Below are 18,840 nucleotides of genomic sequence, written 5' to 3' on the forward strand. Positions count from 1 at the left end.
CATTTGCGGAAAACTAGTCCGCTCCATCACAAAAATTCTCAGCTTGGCCTAAGTAGCAATCGCCACAGCAATGTGTGCACCTAGACTTTGCTGGACCTTTTTGGAATACCCGTTGGTTGATTGTGGTTGATTCATCCAGCAAGTTTCCTTTTGCTGTGCCAATGAACTCGACAACGTCACGTAGCACAATTCAGGTGTTGTCATCGATTTTTTATCTCGATGGTTTGCCTGAAGTTATAGTGTCAGACAACGGCCCTCAGTTCATAGCAAATGAATTTGAAACATTCTGTGAACGCAGTGGCATACATCATGTAACTAGTGCACAGTTCCACCCACAGTCAAACGGCGAAACTTCACTCCACACACACACACACACGGGATCAAGCACGGCAACTTTTTTCTCCCCTCATATCGTGCGCACCCCCGAGATGGACCATCACCGGCGAAATTGCTTCACGGCCGCCGTCATCGCAAACTACTCCAACCTCCTCAACATCAGTCGCCGAAGGATGGCCGCAAGTATTGCTTCGCGCTGCATGATTTAGTCTTTTACAAGGTTTTTGACGGCAGCAGATGGTGGGGGATAGGCGAGATCGTCCGTCGACTTGGCGCTTGCATGTATCGTCTTTAAGGTCCTGACGGTTTGCGGCGCCGCCATCAAAATCAACTTTGCCACTGTCAGGTACATGATGATCTGTCAGTCTCTCTTCCCCCAGATTCATGGGTCCAGAGGAAAGCGTGGCCAAGGCAGCCGCAAGAGCGTGTCATCACGACAGCGCGAGACGACCCCATGGAGACGGGGCCTTTCTCTCGTCCTACCGATGGAATAGGACCCGCCCACACCACAGTAGTCACCGCCTTGTGCGCGGCCTCTCCCGCCAGAAGTTCGTGTCCTCCCTCGGGCACGGGTGTGTGTGTGTATTGTTCTTAGAATAAGTTAGTTTGAGTAGTGTGTAAGTCTAGGGACCGATGACCTCAATAGTTTGCTCCCTTAGGAGTTCACACACATCACACACTGTGGTGAGTACTAGACTTCACGAATAATGTCAATTGGTAGGCCAAACAACAACACGACAGTCAATATTGAGTGAACATTCCAAGACGGATAGCTATGTTTTTTTTTTGTGAGTGGTGCCAGTGTGTCTTAGGACGAAGGAGATGTAATCCACTTATAAGCAAGCAACCATTAAGCAAAGTCACACTGCCAACGACTATGTCGCCCTTAGTTCTACAGGAAGACGAAACTCTGTAATAACATCACACAACTAACGAAAAAGACACCTTCCATCGGAACAGTACCTGTGTCTCCATCTCGATGTGTGGATGGAGACAGATTAAGCAGCTAGAAATGCTCTTACCTCCCCTCCTACATCCCGTTCTCCCTGCCTCTCCTTTCGGGGTAGCTAGGGATAATGATTTTACAGGCCTGTTCTACCCTGTCGCTGATGGAACATGAAGAGCTCCATCCACTGTAGTTCCTCTGCTGTGGACGGTTTTGGCTTGATAGTGAAATACTGTTTCAGGTCTGCAGCTGAACCCTCCTATAGGTAGAGGTTATGCCTTCCGAGGCGTGTTCTATTCTCTCACTGATGATACACCAAGAGATCAATCTGCTGGTGATTCTCTGCATTGGTCGGTGTCAGGATGAATATGTTGTACTGTTTCAGGTCTGCAGAAATCAAACATATTTATAGGAACTGTTGATCCCTGGAACAATAGCGAAATACTTGACTAATCATACAGAACGGCCCACAGTATGCTATGGCTCTATGCTACATATCCTGATGGAAAGAGGAAACTTTAGTGGCTGCACTCACGAGGGGGCCAGACGCTGTGACTGGGCAGATGCTGTGACAGGGCGAGCCCAGTAACTGGCGGCCGTTGAGACAGTAGCTAGTCAATATTCTGGAGCCGAGCACACCACTGCCATTGGCAACTTCCAGCAGAAGCCTCCTGTAGCCCGCACACTCAGAATTAGTGTCTATGGAATTCAAGTAAATAAAGTGTCTTAGACAACGGGTTTCAAGCTATTTACTCACATGTCAGGGAAAAAAATCAGTAATTTCTACACCCAGCAGCGAGCTACAACTTGCATTCCTCCCTCCTCGTTATTTCGTATTAGGCAACTGGGTAAAACTACGAACTCTGTCTGCGATACTGTACTCGATGATGGATAAGCAACCTGCCGAGATGCAGCTCTGTAACAATCATTTTTGTCGTATTTTTCTTCAGTTCTACTTATTTTTCATCAACTACGCTATTTTACTAGGTTTTTCCGTAATTTCAACGTACTGTACCCAATTACTCGAGTTCAAAACCACTGCTTTGGGTGACTCATCACATCAACAAAACGTATCATCGCACTGATGTCTTGACGCTATCAGCCAATGACTGCAGCATGGTTCTCAGTTTCTGCATCATAGCTAAACGACCCCCTCCATTACTCTATACATGTGGAGATATCATGAACCTTGTTACACTATTTAGATCACAATTCTGTTTTGTAGTGTGCAAAATAGACAGCAGCAGAGACAAGGTGCAAAAACTACATTCCTTAGCGAAAAACTTAATAAATTCAGTAATATTTTATTTCACTTAGGCGTCTCTCCCTCTGCTAATGGGAGTCACAAAGTGTTCTCGCATTCATAGAATAAAGCAGGAGATTGAAAGATCTCACCAATACCTCTGATGACGACCACCCCAACAAAGGAATCATATCTGTATCAGCACTCTTCTGTATTTAAAAACGAGCTACTACCTTGTTCAACGTATCAGCTAAGGATCCTCACCAAAACTCTAGATGGTCTCTCTCTATGGATCTTGTAACTCTTCGTCTGTCTTTAACCAACCCTCCCTGCAAGGAAATCTCTGATCTACACTACAGGCCATTAAAATTGCTACACCACGAAGATGACGTGCTACAGACGCGAAATTTAACCGACAGGAAGAAGATGCTGTGATATGTAAATGATTAGCTTTTCAGAGCATTCCCACAAGGTTGGCGTCGGTCGAGACACCTACAACATGCTGATATGAGGAACGTTTCAAACCCATTTCTCATACACAAACAGCAGTTGACCGGCGTTGCCTGGTGAAACGTTGTTGTGATGCCTCGCGTAAGGAGGAGAAATGCGTACCATTACGTTTCCGACTTCAATAAAGATTGGACTGCAGACTATCGCGATTGCGCTTGATCGTATTGCGACATTGCTGCTCGCGCTGGTCGAGATCCAATGACTGTTAGCAGAATATGGAATCGGTGGGTTCAGGAGGGTAATACGGAACGCCGTGCTGGATCCCAACGGCCTCGTATCCCTAGCAGTCGAGATGACAGGCATCTTATCCGCATGGCTGTAACGGATCGTGCAGCCACGTCTCGATCCCTGAGTCAACAGATGGGGACGTTTGCAAGACAACAACCATCTGCACGAACAGTTCGACGACGTTTGCAGCAGCATGGACTATCAGCTCGGAGACCATAGCTGCGGTTACTCTTGACGCTGCATCACAGACAGGAGCGCCTGCGATGGTATACTCAACGACGAACCTGAGTGCACGAATGGCAAAACGTCATTCTTTCGGATGAATCCAGGTTCTGTTTACAGCATCATGATGGTCACATCCGTGTTTGGCGACATCGCGGTGAACGCACATTGGAAGAGTGTATTCGTCATCGCCATACTGGCGTATCACCCGGCGTGATGGTATGGGGTGCCATTGGTTACACGTCTCGGTCACCTCTTGTTCGCATTAACGGGACTTTGAACAGTGGACGTTACATTTCAGATGTGTTACGACCCGTGGCTCTACCCTTCATTCGATCCCTGCGAAACCCTACATTTCAGGAGGATAAAGCACGACCGCATGTTGCAGGTCCTGTACGGGCCTTTCCGGATACAGAAAATGTTCGACTGCTGCCCTGGCCAACACATTCTCCAGTTCTCCAGTTCATCTGGTCAATGATGGCCAAGCAACTGGTTCTTCACAATACGCCAGTCACTACTCCTGATGAACTGTGGTATCGTGTTGAAGCTGCATGGGCAGCTGTACATGTACACGCCATCCAAGCTCTGTTTGACTCAATGCCCAGGCATATCAAGGCCGTTATTACGGCCAGAGGAGGTTGTTCTGGGTATTGATTTCTCAGGATCTATCCACCTAAATTGCGTGAAAATGTAATCACATGTCTGTTGTAGTATAATATATTTGTCGAAAGAATACCCGTTTATCATTTGCAGTTCTTCTTGGTGTAGCAATTTTAATGGGCAGTAGTGTAATTTGGAACTGACCAGAAGTACGTGGACACTACACCCGCTACATTCGATGGCTCACGAAGGAACAGAATGAACTGAAATCAGCGTAATCAGTACTCTTCGATAATTTGCTTTTGAAAAGAGTATAACTTGTATTTCAAACTTGCACAACCGACCGACACTGGTGATACAGGACGGTATTCACATTCCAGTATCGTAATTGCTCTTATGCAAAGACTGTAGATACGTTCCTGATACATCTGAGTGCTGTGGTCATATAACAGACAGCCAAAAGAAAGTAGAAGAAGCAGTAAATGATTTATGCATGATGGCGCTCCAGATGGAAGTCACTTGTGCTATTAATTCTGGGGCATTGTTCTAATTGTTTCATACCACACTAAAAAGGTATTTGAAAGAGAAAATTCTATCCAGAATGAGATTTTCACTCTGCAGCGGAGTGTGCGCTGATATGAAACTTCCTGGCAGATTAAAACTGTGTGCCCGACCGAGACTCGAACTCGGGACCTTTGCCTTTCGCGGGCAAGTGCTCTACCATCTGAGCTACCGAAGCACGACTCACGCCCGGTACTCACAGCTTTACTTCTGCCAGTATCTCGCCTCCTACCTTCCATACATTACAGAAGTTCTCCTGCGAACCTTGCAGAACTAGCACTCCTGAAAGAAAGGATATAGCGGAGACATGGCTTAGCCACAGCCTGGGTGATGTTTCCCGAATGAGATTTTCACTCTGCAGCGGAGTGTGCGCTGATATGAAACTTCCTGGCAGATTAAAACTGTGTGCCCGACCGAGACTCGAACTCGGGACCTTTGCCTTTCGCGGGCAAGTGCTCTACCATCTGAGCTACCGAAGCACGACTCACGCCCGGTACTCACAGCTTTACTTCTGCCAGTATCTCGCCTCCTACCTTCCAAACTTTACAGAAGTTCTCCTGCGAACCTTGCAGAACTAGCACTCCTGAAAGAAAGGATATAGCGGAGACATGGCTTAGCAGGAGAACTTCTGTAAAGTTTGGAAGGTAGGAGGCGAGATACTGGCTGAAGTAAAGCTGTGAGTACCGGGCGTGAGTAGTGATTCGGTAGCTCAGTTGGTAGAGCACTTGCCCGCGAAAGGCAAAGGACCCGAGTTCGAGTCTCGGTCGGGCACACAGTTTTAATCTGCCAGGAAGTTTCATATCAGCGCACACTCCGCTGCAGAGTGAAAATCTCATTCTGGAAACATCCCCCAGGCTGTGGCTAAGCCATGTCTCCGCTATATCCTTTCTTTCAGGAGTGCTAGTTCTGCAAGGTTCGCAGGAGAACTTCTGTAAAGTTTGGAAGGTAGGAGGCGAGATACTGGCAGAAGTAAAGCTGTGAGTACCGGGCGTGAGTCGTGCTTCGGTAGCTCAGATGGTAGAGCACTTGCCCGCGAAAGGCAAAGGTCCCGAGTTCGAGTCTCGGTCGGGCACACAGTTTTAATCTGCCAGGAAGTTTCAGAAAATTCTATGTTCCACAGTCATTTCTCTCTTTGGAATACCTGCACTCCAAACACTAGAACAAAACTCCACAATTGATAGCACAAGTGATTTACGTAAAACGTTTCAAACTCCTTCTGTCTGGAGCTCCACCAGGCATAAAAGATGTTGCATTACCTCTTCTTCTTTACCGCCTGTTATATCATCACAAGGCCCTAAAATGTATCAGGATCGTACCTACAGTCCCTGTAGAATGGCAGCAACGGTACTGGAATAAGAATACCGGTCTATATCACTAGCGCCAGTCGATTATGCGAATTTGTAATACGTGTTATGCCCTTTCCGATAGTAAACTACTGATTTGTGTTGATTACGTTGAACTCAGCTCACGCTGTCCCTAGCAAAGACAATCAATTCAGCTTGTAAAGTGCCCTCCCACTTCTGGTCAGTTCCAAATTAAATCTGGGACAATGTTGCATGTATGGTTCGTTAAATACAGAAGAAGAATTACAAGATGCATAGAGAGAGACATCTTAAGTTTTGCTTCGGATCCTTAGCTGATACGTTCAACGAAGGGGAAGCTTATATCGAAATAGAGGATAGAGTGCCACTGTAGATATGATTCGTTAGTTGGGGTGGTGCATGCGCGGGGTAGCCGCGCGGTCCCCCCGTCGGAGATTCGAGTCCTCCCTCGGGCATGAGTGTGTATATCGTCCTTAGCGTAAGTTAGTTTAAGTTAGATTAAGTAGTGTGTAAGCTTATGGATCGATGACCTCAGCAGTTTGGTCCCATAAGAGCTTACCACAAATTTCCAATTTGGCGTGGTAATCATCAAAGATGTTGGTGCGATCTTTCAATTTCCCACTTTATCCTAAGAATGCAAGAATACTTTGTGACTCCCATTCTCAGAGGAAAAGACAGCCAATCGTAACAAAACCCTTAGTGAATTCGGTTAAGGAACAAAGTTTTTGAACCCCCTCTCTGCTGCTGGCTATTTCCCACATTACAGAACCGCATTTGTGTCAATGATGTAGGCAGTATAATACTGTTCTCGGTATCTCCACATCTATATAGCACTTGCAAAGTAATGGAGAGGGTGGTTTAGCCATGATGCAGAAACTGAGAATCATTATTTGACAGCATCACGATATCGATGGGATGAGATGTTTTGTTGATGTGACAAGATATACAGAGCACTGATTTTGAACTCGAGAAAATGAATAAAATGGGTTGAAATTACGGAAAAACCTAGTGAAATGCGAAACTGATGCAGAATACATAAATCTGAGACAACATTCGACACAATAGTTTGACAACCTCGCCAGTTAGCTCATTCGTCATCGATAACAATATCACAGATGAAATTCATAGCTTTACTCAGTTGCATGTTACGAAATAAGGAAGAGGAAGGAATGAAAATTGTAGCTTGCTGTCAGGTGTAAAAACGACTGTGTTTTTTTTCCGACATGTAGACAAATAGAGTGGAAGCCGCTGTTCTCTATGGATATTTGTGCCTCTGAAATGTAAGTAATACCAACATGTATGACAGTTTATTTAAAAGACTTCCACAGACAGTAATTTTGAGCGCATTGGCTAAGGAGGCTGCTGCTTGAAGTGGACGGTGCTAGCGGTGTGGTCGGCTTCAGCGTATTTGATAGCGACCACCCACAGTGGCCTTAAAGAACGCCATTCATTGCAACCACCCGCTCACAGCACCCGCCCCTATGGCGAATGGAGCCAGTGAAGCTGTCTCTTCTCACAGGGAGATGTAGCAGAAAGCCATAGCATACGGTTGTTTGTTCCGTGTGGAATATTCAAGAATTTCGTTAATGTTCTAGGGGTCGACATTTCCTAGAAATATGTTTGTTTTCTGCAGACTTGAAACAATATATCGCAGTCAGCTGGACACAGACCAAAGCAGAGTATTACCAGCAGTTGGATCTCTTCGTGTACCACGTGATAGGATAGAACCTTCCTGGTAAAGCAGATCCGCTACCTATAGGTGGGTTCAGCTGCAGACCGGTAACCATATATCATTGTCAACCCGCAGCTGACCAAAGCAGAGCAACTGCAGTGGATGGAGTTTTTTGTGTGCCATTAGCGACGGTAGAACAGGTGTGGAAAACCAGTATTCCTACCTACACCAAAAGGAATGGGAGGGGTGAAGAGAGGTATGAGGGGAGGTAAAGTGGCTCTAGGCTCCTTAGTCTCTATCCACACATCGAGGTAGTGAGACGTACACTATTCGCTGGAAGGTTTTTTTTTCGATAGTTGTGTGATTTTATTACAGTGTTTCGGTCTTCCTGTAGTACTAAGGGTTGAATGCACTCGAAGCATAACATAGTCATTGCTACTGGCTTATTTTAAATATTTTCTCACTTATAAGTGGGATGCATCTCTCTCCCTCTAAGACATGCTGGTAATACTCACAAGAGAAACATGACTATACAACTTGGAATGTTCACTCAGTATTGATTATCTTGTGTTGTTTAGTCCCACCAGCAATACGTTAATGGTGAAGTGTTGTACTCGCCATAGAGTGTATACCTTGCTTGTGGAATGTATATTTAAGGACTTCTGGATGGTGTTAAGTGCTTCGTTTGTAGTATATTCAAAGCAAGATTCAATGTTCTCGGTTCAGTCATCATTGCAGCAAACGTAAGTTCATACCACGAGTGTGAGGTTATACTTATTCAGTGGCAGATTTCATTGATTTAATACTATACCCACTGTTGGCACTGTCACAGCATTCGTTTTAAAAGCGTAAGATTGCACCATCTACAGGCTGTGAGGTGAAGTCTGTAGGTAAAATATTCGTCATGGCATATGTCATACATAAGACTCACACCTGCAGAATACATGGTAGTGATGCTTCATGCAGCAAATAAGTGAGTGGTTATTCAGTCACGTTTTTAAATTAATGAACTGACATTATAGCAGTTGAGCTGCTAAGAATGGGAACAGTATAGGGAGACATGCATGTGTTACTCCACAAGGAGCAAGAGATCTTTTAATAATTCCTCCACCATCATTCCTCCAACGTCTGTCCCTTCACTGTCTGTATGGTAGGAAACTCATATACCTCCACTGTATACGAGAACAAACAAACACACACACACACACACACACACACACACACACACACACAAAGCTGTTATTTGGTACAGTGGAGAACGTGAATCCTCTACTAGATAGCCTTTGATCAGTTTACCTGAAGAAGTAGAACAAATGTGACGATGACAGGTACAACCACATGCAGCAGCAGATGATAGAGTGTGCTGGCCACTGCTCCCCACATGTCGAGGGCAGAACGGCTGGATCGATGCACTGTGAGACAACTAGTATAAAGATCGGTGTATAACTCTTTTATGCAGTAAGTATTATTTCATCATTTTTCCTACATGAGGCTCAATTCACTTGCCTGAAGCCCCTTTCAGACAGTGCTAGCACATCCAAAACGTTTGAAAGCACGCCGCAATTGCCTATTCAGTTCTTCATCCATGACAAATAGTTAAGTACTTCGCTATTGCTTCAGGGTGGGTAGCCTTTCCGAGAAATACGCCTAATGGCTTGCAGGAATGGTCCTGTTCTTGAGCCTTTTGTCCATCTGGGACTGATTTCTGCAGAGTAGAAGCAGTGTATCAATGCCAGCAGATGGATCTCTTTATGTGTACCATCACTGACTGGTCAAAGTAGGTCTGGAAAACTGGTATCCCTAACTATGGAGGAGAAGAGGATGGGAGAACAGGAAGTAGGAGGGGAGGTAAGGCTCGTTTTAAACTGCTTAGTCTGTATCACCACATCATGATGACAACACGTGCAACTGCCACCATTCTCTCCTAGAGAAATTTTTGGGACTGGGTTTTGTGATACTTGCGTTCTTACAATGATTCTTCTTAATTTCCACTGCGTGTGATGCATTATGAGCCATTGCTTATGAGTGGTGATTTTTCTTCACAACAATTGTGATGTGTAATTAGAGCAGAAAAACATTTTCTATCAACTGGTAGCGAGTATTCGCCTTCGTACATTTCAGTCATAGTTTGTTGTCCTATTCCTCCTTACCAAGTATATGTGTACAAGTTCCTCAGCAGGTACACACATGCAGATCGGTAGGGGGCGACTATCCCTACAGTTCAGTGATAGTTTGCTGTCCTGCCCCTTCTCGGTTTTTTTTTCAGATCGAAACAGCTTCCTCAGCAGCTATTTCACTTGTTCAGTTAACAACCGCTAGGAGACTACTCTTCCTACACTTCAGTGATTAGTCTGCAGTCTTAGCTCCTCCTACCATGTATCTGTGTACAAGTTCTTCAGCAGCTATACACTTGTAGATCGGGAGGTGGCAATTCTTCCAGCAGCGGCTTTAGGACAATGTCCTGCCAATTTCGAGTGGTATTGTGTGCTAGAGCAGAAAGTAAGTTGGACATATACACATATATGATTGGGAAAGAGAGGCAAATCGGTTTCATGTGTCCTCAGTTAAGCCCCATACACCAAGGTGAGCACTTCTCGTTCATTCAGTCTGGGGTACTAGAAGAGGATAAAGTTGTCGCCTGCAATGTAGACTGACTGGCTATTTCAAAAAGCACTTTCAGCACAGTTGCGAAATACTTCCCGAGTCTATCCTGCCACATCCTCACTATTTGCTGAAATGTATTCCACCTACGCTCATCCATTATCACGCCCTTCCATTCCGTGAAGGAAATTATTGATGCAGTCCTCAGTAGTATGTTTACAGGTAATACACAGATTAAACTCCTCTCTGTCCAACACCAACATCTTGCAAATTGGACATATTTCCAGCCAAAAATAAAGAAAGTATTTCCCACTCCAGCCTTTTTGCCGCCAATTCACAAATACGGGGGGGGGGGGGGGGGGGTAGGTAGACAGCAGAAAGAGGAGGCAAGAGGGGACAGCTGACAGCTGTAGGAGAGTTTCGAACACCCTCTGGTGGCGGTACTGTGACTAGAGCAGTTGGTTTCCAAACTTCGAGATGAACGTAGACGCGTGCACTCGAAAAATGTGGGAGTGCGGATCAACTGGAAGGGTGGGTGGGGGTGACAGGAAGTGGTGGTGGGTGTGGGTGGCTGTAGGATAGTTTCTAGCGCACGCTGGAGGTGGTTTTGTGGACTAGAGCAGTCGGTCTTCAAACTTCAAGGCAATTATATATACACACGTGATCGGAAAAGTAACTCAGTACAGACTGAGCCTTTTTTCCACCAATTTCCAAGTGGCGCAGGGAGGGGGAAATGGAGGTGGATGGGAAGAAGGGTGCTGATGTCCTGTGACATTGCCACATGTAGCACCCAGGGAGAGGAGGTGGTGGACAGTCGCTGTCTTGAATAAATTTAGCAAAAACGCAAACTGATGTGAAGGAAGATAAGAGTGAATGATAAAGCAATAGACACTTTCTGTTGACAAACATTATCGGTGTAAAGATTACCACTAGGATCTTTTACCAAATTTACGCATAAGTGGCAGTCATATGAACACGAGATAGAAAAAAAGTAAGTAAACTATTTATTATTTCAAAAGTAACCTCCATGTAACTATTAGTACATTTATTCCAGTATGGGAGAAGATGGACAATGCCTTCATGGAAAATTTTTCACGATTGCCTACAGGACTATCATTGAGCCCAGGTACGCACCTCTTAGTCCGAAGCAAATCAACGGCCGCGAAAGTCTTTCTTCAGGACTCCAAAAGCTTGGAAATCACAGGAGTAGAGATATCGACTGTTTGGAGGACGTGTTAAGGGCTTCCAAGCGAAACTTCTTCAGCGTAATCGAAACAAGCTTGTCAATATGCGGGCCCGCCCATATGTTCTAGGTTGTTTCGATTACGCAGCAGAAGTTTCGCTGGAAAGCCCTTAACACATCCACATAAAAGTCCGACCTCTCCTCCTGTGATTTCTACGCTTTTGGTGCCCTGAAGAAGGACATCCGCGGCCATAGATTTCCTTCCGTCAGAGATATGCACGCCTGGGTAAATCATGGTGCCACTGTCGACAACAAGGAAGTTCTCATTTCTAAATTCATGGAGGAAGTAGCAACAAAAAGGCTACTCAATCTGGTGTGTAGAATATATGAGCTAGGCGGCGATATACCATCAGACATCCCGAGAAATATAATCTACCATATTCCGAAGACAGAAAGAGCAGACAAGGGCGAGTATTATCGCACAGTCAGCTTAACAGCTCACGCATCCACGTTGATGGCAAGAACACGACACAGAAGAAAGCAAATGAAAGTTTCAGGAGGTATTATATGACGATCAGTCTGGCTTTACGAAAGGTGAAGGCGCCAGAGAGGCAGATCTGACGTAGCGATTGATAATGGAAGCAAGACTGAAGAAAAATCAAGACACGTTCATAAGATTTGTCGACCTGGAAAAAGCCTTCGAAAATGTCATATGGTGTAAGACAATCGATATTTTGAGGAAAATAGGAGTAAGCTATAAGATGAAATGGGTAATACACAACAAGAGCCAAGACAGAATAATGAAAGTGGACGACCAAGAACGAAGTGCTCGGAATAGAAAGGATGTAAGACAGTAATGTAGTCTCTCGCCCCCTACTGTTCATTCTGTCCATGGAAGAAGCAATGACAGAAATAAAAGAAAGATTCATAAGTGGAATTAAAATTCAAGATGAAAGGATATCAATGAAAAGATTCGTTGATGACATTGTTAATTTCAGTGAAAGTGAAGTAGAGTTAAAGGATATGCTGAACGGAATGAACAGTCTACTGAGTACAGAATATGGACTGAGAGCAAATCGAAGAAAGACTAAAGTAATGAGAAGTAGCAGAAATGAGCACAGCGAGAAAATGACCATCAGGATTGGTTACCGCGAAGTAGATGAAGTTACGGAATTCTGTTATCTAGGCAGCAAAATAACCCATGACGGACGGAGCAAGGAGGGCATTAAAAGCAGACAAGCACTGGAGAAAAAGGGCATTCCTGGCCAAGAGAAGTCTGTCAGTATCAAACATAGGACTAACTTTAGGAAAAAAATTCTGAGAATGTACATTTGGAGCATAAATTGTATGGTAATTGAACATGGGTTGTGAGAAAACCGGAACAGAATATAAATGTGTTGACTTTTATCCACATAATAAATTGGCGTGAGGTCCAACGTAAAATGAACACGTTTCACAGTAAAAGATTTTAGGACCTGAAGATGACAGCAAAGTCTATCGAAACCGGTTGTCTTAACAATTTTTTATGCGATCTAGGATATTCAGCGTTTTTAAGAACTAAAAACGATCTCTCCTTCAGTATTCTCAAAATTAGAAAATTCAGTCGCAGCTCGAGAGCATGGCCTGACGTGAAATCAACTGTCTCTTAATAAATTTTTAAATGTAACTTTTTAGTGAAAGTGCTTAAATTCATCTTTAGGACGAGAAACCCCTATTTGAAATGTGGTGCTACAGACGAATGTTGAAAACTAGGGGACTGATTGGGTAAGGAATTAGGAGGTTCTCCGCAGATTCAGAGAGTTAAGGAATCTGGAGAAAACACAGCAAGGAGAAAATACGGAATGACAGGACAACTATTAAGACATCAGGGAGTAACTTCCATGGTATTAGAAGGTCCTTTAGAAGGTAAAAACTGTAGAGTAAGGCGGAGACTGGAAAACATTAGCAAATAACTGAGGACATAGATTGCAAGTCCTACTCTGAGATGAAGTAGTTGACACAGGAGAGGAATTCGTGGCAGACCGCATCAAACCAGTCCGAAGACGGGTGACTCAAAAGAAGAAACATAATAATAATTAATTAAATTAGCTGATGGTAGGGTCCGAGTGTGGCGTGGATCCGACGAAACCATGGACCCAAGTTGTGAACAAAGCACTAAGCTGTGTTTACATGGAATGGACCGGATCTAACGGTCCAAATGAATCAATCATTGACTGGAAATGGTTCACTTACTTGGAGGCCATTTACAGTCATTCATGAATTTAACGTTCCCAAACAACGATAGAATTTTTATGGATGACAATGCGCCAAGTCACCTGGTCACAATTGTTCCCGACTGGTCTGGACAACTCGAGCAAATGATTTGGCCACTGACTTCACCCGACATGAAAACCATCGAGCATTTATGGGACATAACGGAGAGGTCAGTTCGTGCACAGAATCCTACACCGGCAACACGTCCGCAGTTATGGGCGGCTGTATAGGTTGCTTGGTACAACATTTCTGTAGGGCAGTTCCAAGGACTTTTTGAGACCATGCCACGTCGAGTTGCTGTAGTACGCAAGGCAAAAGGTGGTCCGAAACGATATTAGGAGGTATCCCGTGACTTTTGTGACCTCGGTGTAAATGCCGTTTGCTCCTTATTATTACCAATCATTCAGTCTTCTTGACCATGAAATTTTATCTCTAGAACTTCGGCGTCTTCCGGCGTTTTGTCCTTGTTGCGCCGTCCTAGTCAGCGGCAGCGCTAGGCTAGCACACGCTGACGCAGCGTCAAGCCGCTGTGAACGTCTTGAGTAATGGAACCCCTAACAGGCACGGCCGCGACGTGTGCTGTAGTGCCGGAGAAGACGGCCAAGTGCCCGAAGGCCGTGCCAGTGTCCCGAACTGAATGTTGGACTGCTATGGCAGCTGCATCACGCTCCAGCGGTTAAGGGCTCGATTCAAGCTCCTCAATAAGGGAAGGCGAGCAGCCTGTGGTGACGGTAGAGCGCAGGGCTGCCGACAACCTGGGTGGTCGGGCAGCAGTCCACAGTTCGAGGCCCGGTGACGGTGTTCGCAGCTCCATCATTCGAAAGTTGTTATCTTCACGGTGCAGTCTGACACAGGGTGGGCATTATAACATAACTCATCTGGCCAGCGATGAATGGCTGGGGGACATAAATACTCGTGTTTGAAGCTGAAGTTGTACCGCCGCATTCTTATATCACGCTGAAGCTTCTCGAAGGATGGTCAGTGTCCTACGACTCAGTCATTGACTCCCAGAAGTAGGATGTCGCGCGGTAGGGGTTAGCAGAGAGAAGGACGTGGGATTGTCCTTGGCAGCGGCAGCATCTGCAGCTGCAGACAAATAAATGATGTATATCCTTTGTATCCCTACGATTATAGAATTTACTACACAAAAAGATGAGCGTAATAGCTACGTAAATAAGCACCACAGTCCTTATTTATTTTTTTAAAGCAGTTATCTAGATTGGTCCCCAAAGGGTGGACTCCCAGTGGCCTACCTGCCGCTATTCAGATATTGAAAATGACAGTTCTGACACACAAACAAACTGTTGTATAATGAAATAATGATGCTGAAAAGCCCTGCATTGTAAAGATCTGCATGATCCTATAATCAGTGGCGACAGTGCATCAACTAATACTATGGGAACTTCGTTTCTAAGTTTATTTAAGTCACCTCTTTATCATCTGTGAATTCTTGATAGTCTTTGTCTTTTAGAAAAGAAATTTTGAACGGAGCAGATATAATACACGGGGCTCGTCTACAAGTTGGATACAAATCAAGCTGAAAATGTGAATGTAGCAGGGATAAAATATCGGGAGCGAAAACTTATCTATAACTTGTACCGCAATCAGACTGCAGTTAGTAGAAGTATATGAAAGGAGGCAGCAGCTGAGAAGGAAATAAGACAGGATTACTGTCTGTTCTCTATCTTATTCGATCTACTCCATCAGTCCAAAATGCTTAGACAGTGGCTTAATACAAAAATAAAGAGATCTTAAGGTTGTGATTTTAATGCTTCAAGTGTGCTACATAGCCACCACGAACTTGAGTCGCATTCGCGAGAACAACGGTTAAAAGCTGCGTCCAGGTACCGAGATTTCATTTTCCCGTGATTGCCCTACATAGCAACAGGCAAATGTTGGGGTGGTTCCTTTGAAAGGGCACCGCCGATTTCCTTCCCGGTCCTTGACAGTATCCGAGCTTGTGCTCCGTCTCTAATGACCTCGATGTCGACAGGACGTTAAACTCTAAGCTTCCTTTTCCGAATTTGAGTACAGTCAAATAACATTCATACGACCATGTGAAACTGGCAGAAAAGTCCTTCCTTGGGATGTTATTCGACTTTTGCTTCGTATTGGATTTAATGTGGCTTAAATATTGCTTATCTCGTAAAAGTCTTGACGGTTTATCTGAATTTCTGCACTTTGACGTTTTGTGGTAGGTTCATATTGTTAACACGAAGTCTCATATTCTCCCATAAAAATATTGTCCGCGTTTAGGCGTCCTAGAGTCGATGTTTTTCTTCAGGATTCAAGGTGTTCGGCAAAAATTTTCTCTTCTTAGAAACATTCTGGCGAACTGAACACTTGATTTAGAGATGTTACGCCACTGCAGTCTCTGACACAACAATGTTGACACTCTAGCTATGCACGCCCACTACTTAACGCTGCCTGTTCACAACTGACAACTCGAATGCGCATCTACTGTTTACGGTTGTTAGTAAAAGCCCTCACCGTAGCTACTGCGCTGACATCCTTTATATGCCATGAATAAAATCAGTCCCGCATTTCTTGGGACGAACGGCGTATGTATTCAGCAAGTTGGTTGTAAAACAATGGAGAAATTTCAAACGGGAATTATAGTACACGAAGAACAAATAAAAAAGCTTTGAAGTTTGCCAACTACATTGCAATTGTGGAAGAGACGGCAAACGATTTGGGAGATCAGTAGAACCAAATGGGTAATATCTTGAAAAGACGTTCTAACGAAAGTTGAACACAAGTAATGGGATATAGTCGAATCAAATGAAGTGCTGCTGAGGGGGTTTGAAAAGAAAATTTTACACTTAAAGTAGTGGATGGGGTATTCATATTCGGGCGTCAAAATATCGGAAAATGCATACAATCATCAGGAAGAGAATTTTTTCTGAAAAGAGAAGTATGTTAACATTCTATCGCAAATTTATGTGTTAGAAAGTCTTTTCAGAAGGTATTCGTCTGGAGTATAGTGCAGCCTTGTACGAAAGTGATACATTGACGATAAGTAGAGCAGACTGGAAGAGAATGGAGGCTTTGGAAATGTGCTATAGAAACATGCTTAAGATTAGATTGGTCTATCGGATAAGAGATGAAAAGTTATTGAAACGAATCTCGGAGAAACTAAATTTGCGGCACAAATTGACGAAAGGAAGAGATCGATTGAGTGGTCAAATCCTGAAGCGGAAGGAAGGATCAACATGGAACTGGAGCTATTATTCTAGGTAACCACTTTAAAGTAAACACATATAGGTAGTTACAGACAGTAATCATTATACAAAGACTAGCGCTGATATCTGCATCAAAGCAAACTTGTGACTGAAGACCAGAGCAATAAAGAGAACGTACGATAGTTGCCTTCTCCATGGACTTCTGCTTGCTCTTGGCTTCCGTGAGCACCAGCCTGTCGTCGAAGTACTGAGCCACCACCAAGACAGGCATGAAGGCGACGGCCACCATACCCAGTCGCCACTCGTAGTACAGGCACACAAGCACAGACAGCGCTAGTGTGCACAGAGCCTGCACCACGGAGCCGATGCGCTGACCCGTGGCCTGTCGAACATACACTATTTTAGACCTTCACACACACTGACATCTGACATAAAAAAATCACAACACTAAAAAATAGTTAACATAGAGCAATGAAATTTCGGGAATACATTTGTCTAGGTAACATATTTAAGTAACAGAGGTTGCAAGTTCACAGGTAACGTAAGGGCCCGAAATGCCATTGTAAATGTGAAATTCTGGTACATTGGCAACCAGTGTAACCACCAGAATGTTGAATGCGCGTATGTAAACGTGCGTGCATTATGTCGTACAGGCGCCAGTTGTCAGTTTGTTGGATAGAGTCCCATGCCTGTTGCATTGGGTCAATCACCTACACGTGCGATTAATGCTGTAATGCTGGTTGTGGATGACACTGGACGTGCCATCTGATGATGTCAAATATGTGCTTGATTGCAGACAGATCTAGTAATCTAGAAGGCTAAGGTAACAGGTCTGCACTCTGTAGCGCATCTTGGGTTACAATAGCGGTGTGTGGGCGACCGTTGTCCTGTTGGAAAACACCCGCTGGAAACCTGTTCATGAATGGCGGCACAATAGGTCGAATCACCAGACTGACTTACAATTTAATAGTAAGGATGTGCGGAATAACCACGAGAGTGCTCCTGCTATCACACGAAACCTCACCCCAGACTCCAACTCCAGGTGTAGGTGTAGTGGGTCAATTTGCAGGCAGGTTGGATGCAGACCCTCGACCGGCCTCCTTCTAACCAACAAACGGCCACCACTGGCAGAACCCTATTTCATCACAATACACAACAGACCGACAAACTGCACTCCAATGAGCTCTCGCTTGGCACCACTGAGGTCGCATATGATGAAGGTTTGGGGTCAGTGTAATGTACACTACAAAGCATCTGGTTTGGAGCTTCCCTTGAAGTAACTTATTCGTAACAGTTCGTTGTGTTCCTGAGGTGACAACTGCTGCTCAGATTGCTGCTGCAGATGGAGTATGAAGCGTGAGAGCCATACGTCAAGTGACTGTCTGGAGGCCGGTCTTCTTGAGACCGTACATTCTCTTGACCAACGCTGCCAGAAACCATGCACAGTGGCTACATTCCTTCCAAGTCTTCCTGCAGTATCGCAGAAGGAACATCCAGCTTATCATAGCCCTCTTACACGATCTCATTTCCACTTAGTAAGGTGTTCATAATGGCATCTTTGTAGCCTAAAAGGCATTCTTGACTAACATCAACTCATCACGTCTAATCTCAAGGGCAACTAACGCTCACGACTTTTACAACGTGTATTTGAAGCGTACCTCATTTACATACTACATTTCTCCCACGAGAGTAATGGGGATTGACTGCAATTCGATAAATTGAGAATCAGTTTTCGCTTCAGGCGATAAGACAAAACATGGAGATTTATTTTCCTTTTTAAAAACTTTTGCCGCTTCGAGACGGAGTTTTGACTCTGGTGAAAGCTGCCTGGGGTATCAGCCGAAACGTCGGTATTTACCATATCACAACGCTGTCACGTACTGAGACGAAATTCACTTCTGCCGCGTAGGCCCACTCATATAATGAATGAATTTTTCACTGTGCACCTGGGAGTGTGCTATTGTGACTCCAGCTTTTGCCG

At 44.6% G+C, this 18,840-nt stretch overlaps 1 protein-coding gene across 1 annotated transcript in view; it reads right to left on the bottom strand.

Moving 5' to 3' along the window:
• Window positions 1-18,840, bottom strand: part of LOC126252543 (ATP-dependent translocase ABCB1-like) — a 305,981-nt gene that overhangs the window by 58,817 nt on the left and 228,324 nt on the right. Inside the window, exon 18 of the mRNA XM_049953441.1 lies at window positions 17,038-17,241. Coding sequence (XP_049809398.1) covers window positions 17,038-17,241 — 204 coding nt within the window. The remainder of the gene's footprint in view (window positions 1-17,037; window positions 17,242-18,840) is intronic.

The sequence above is a fragment of the Schistocerca nitens genome, chromosome 4 (assembly GCF_023898315.1).
Source record: "Schistocerca nitens isolate TAMUIC-IGC-003100 chromosome 4, iqSchNite1.1, whole genome shotgun sequence".
NCBI classification, from domain to species: Eukaryota; Metazoa; Arthropoda; class Insecta; order Orthoptera; family Acrididae; genus Schistocerca; species Schistocerca nitens.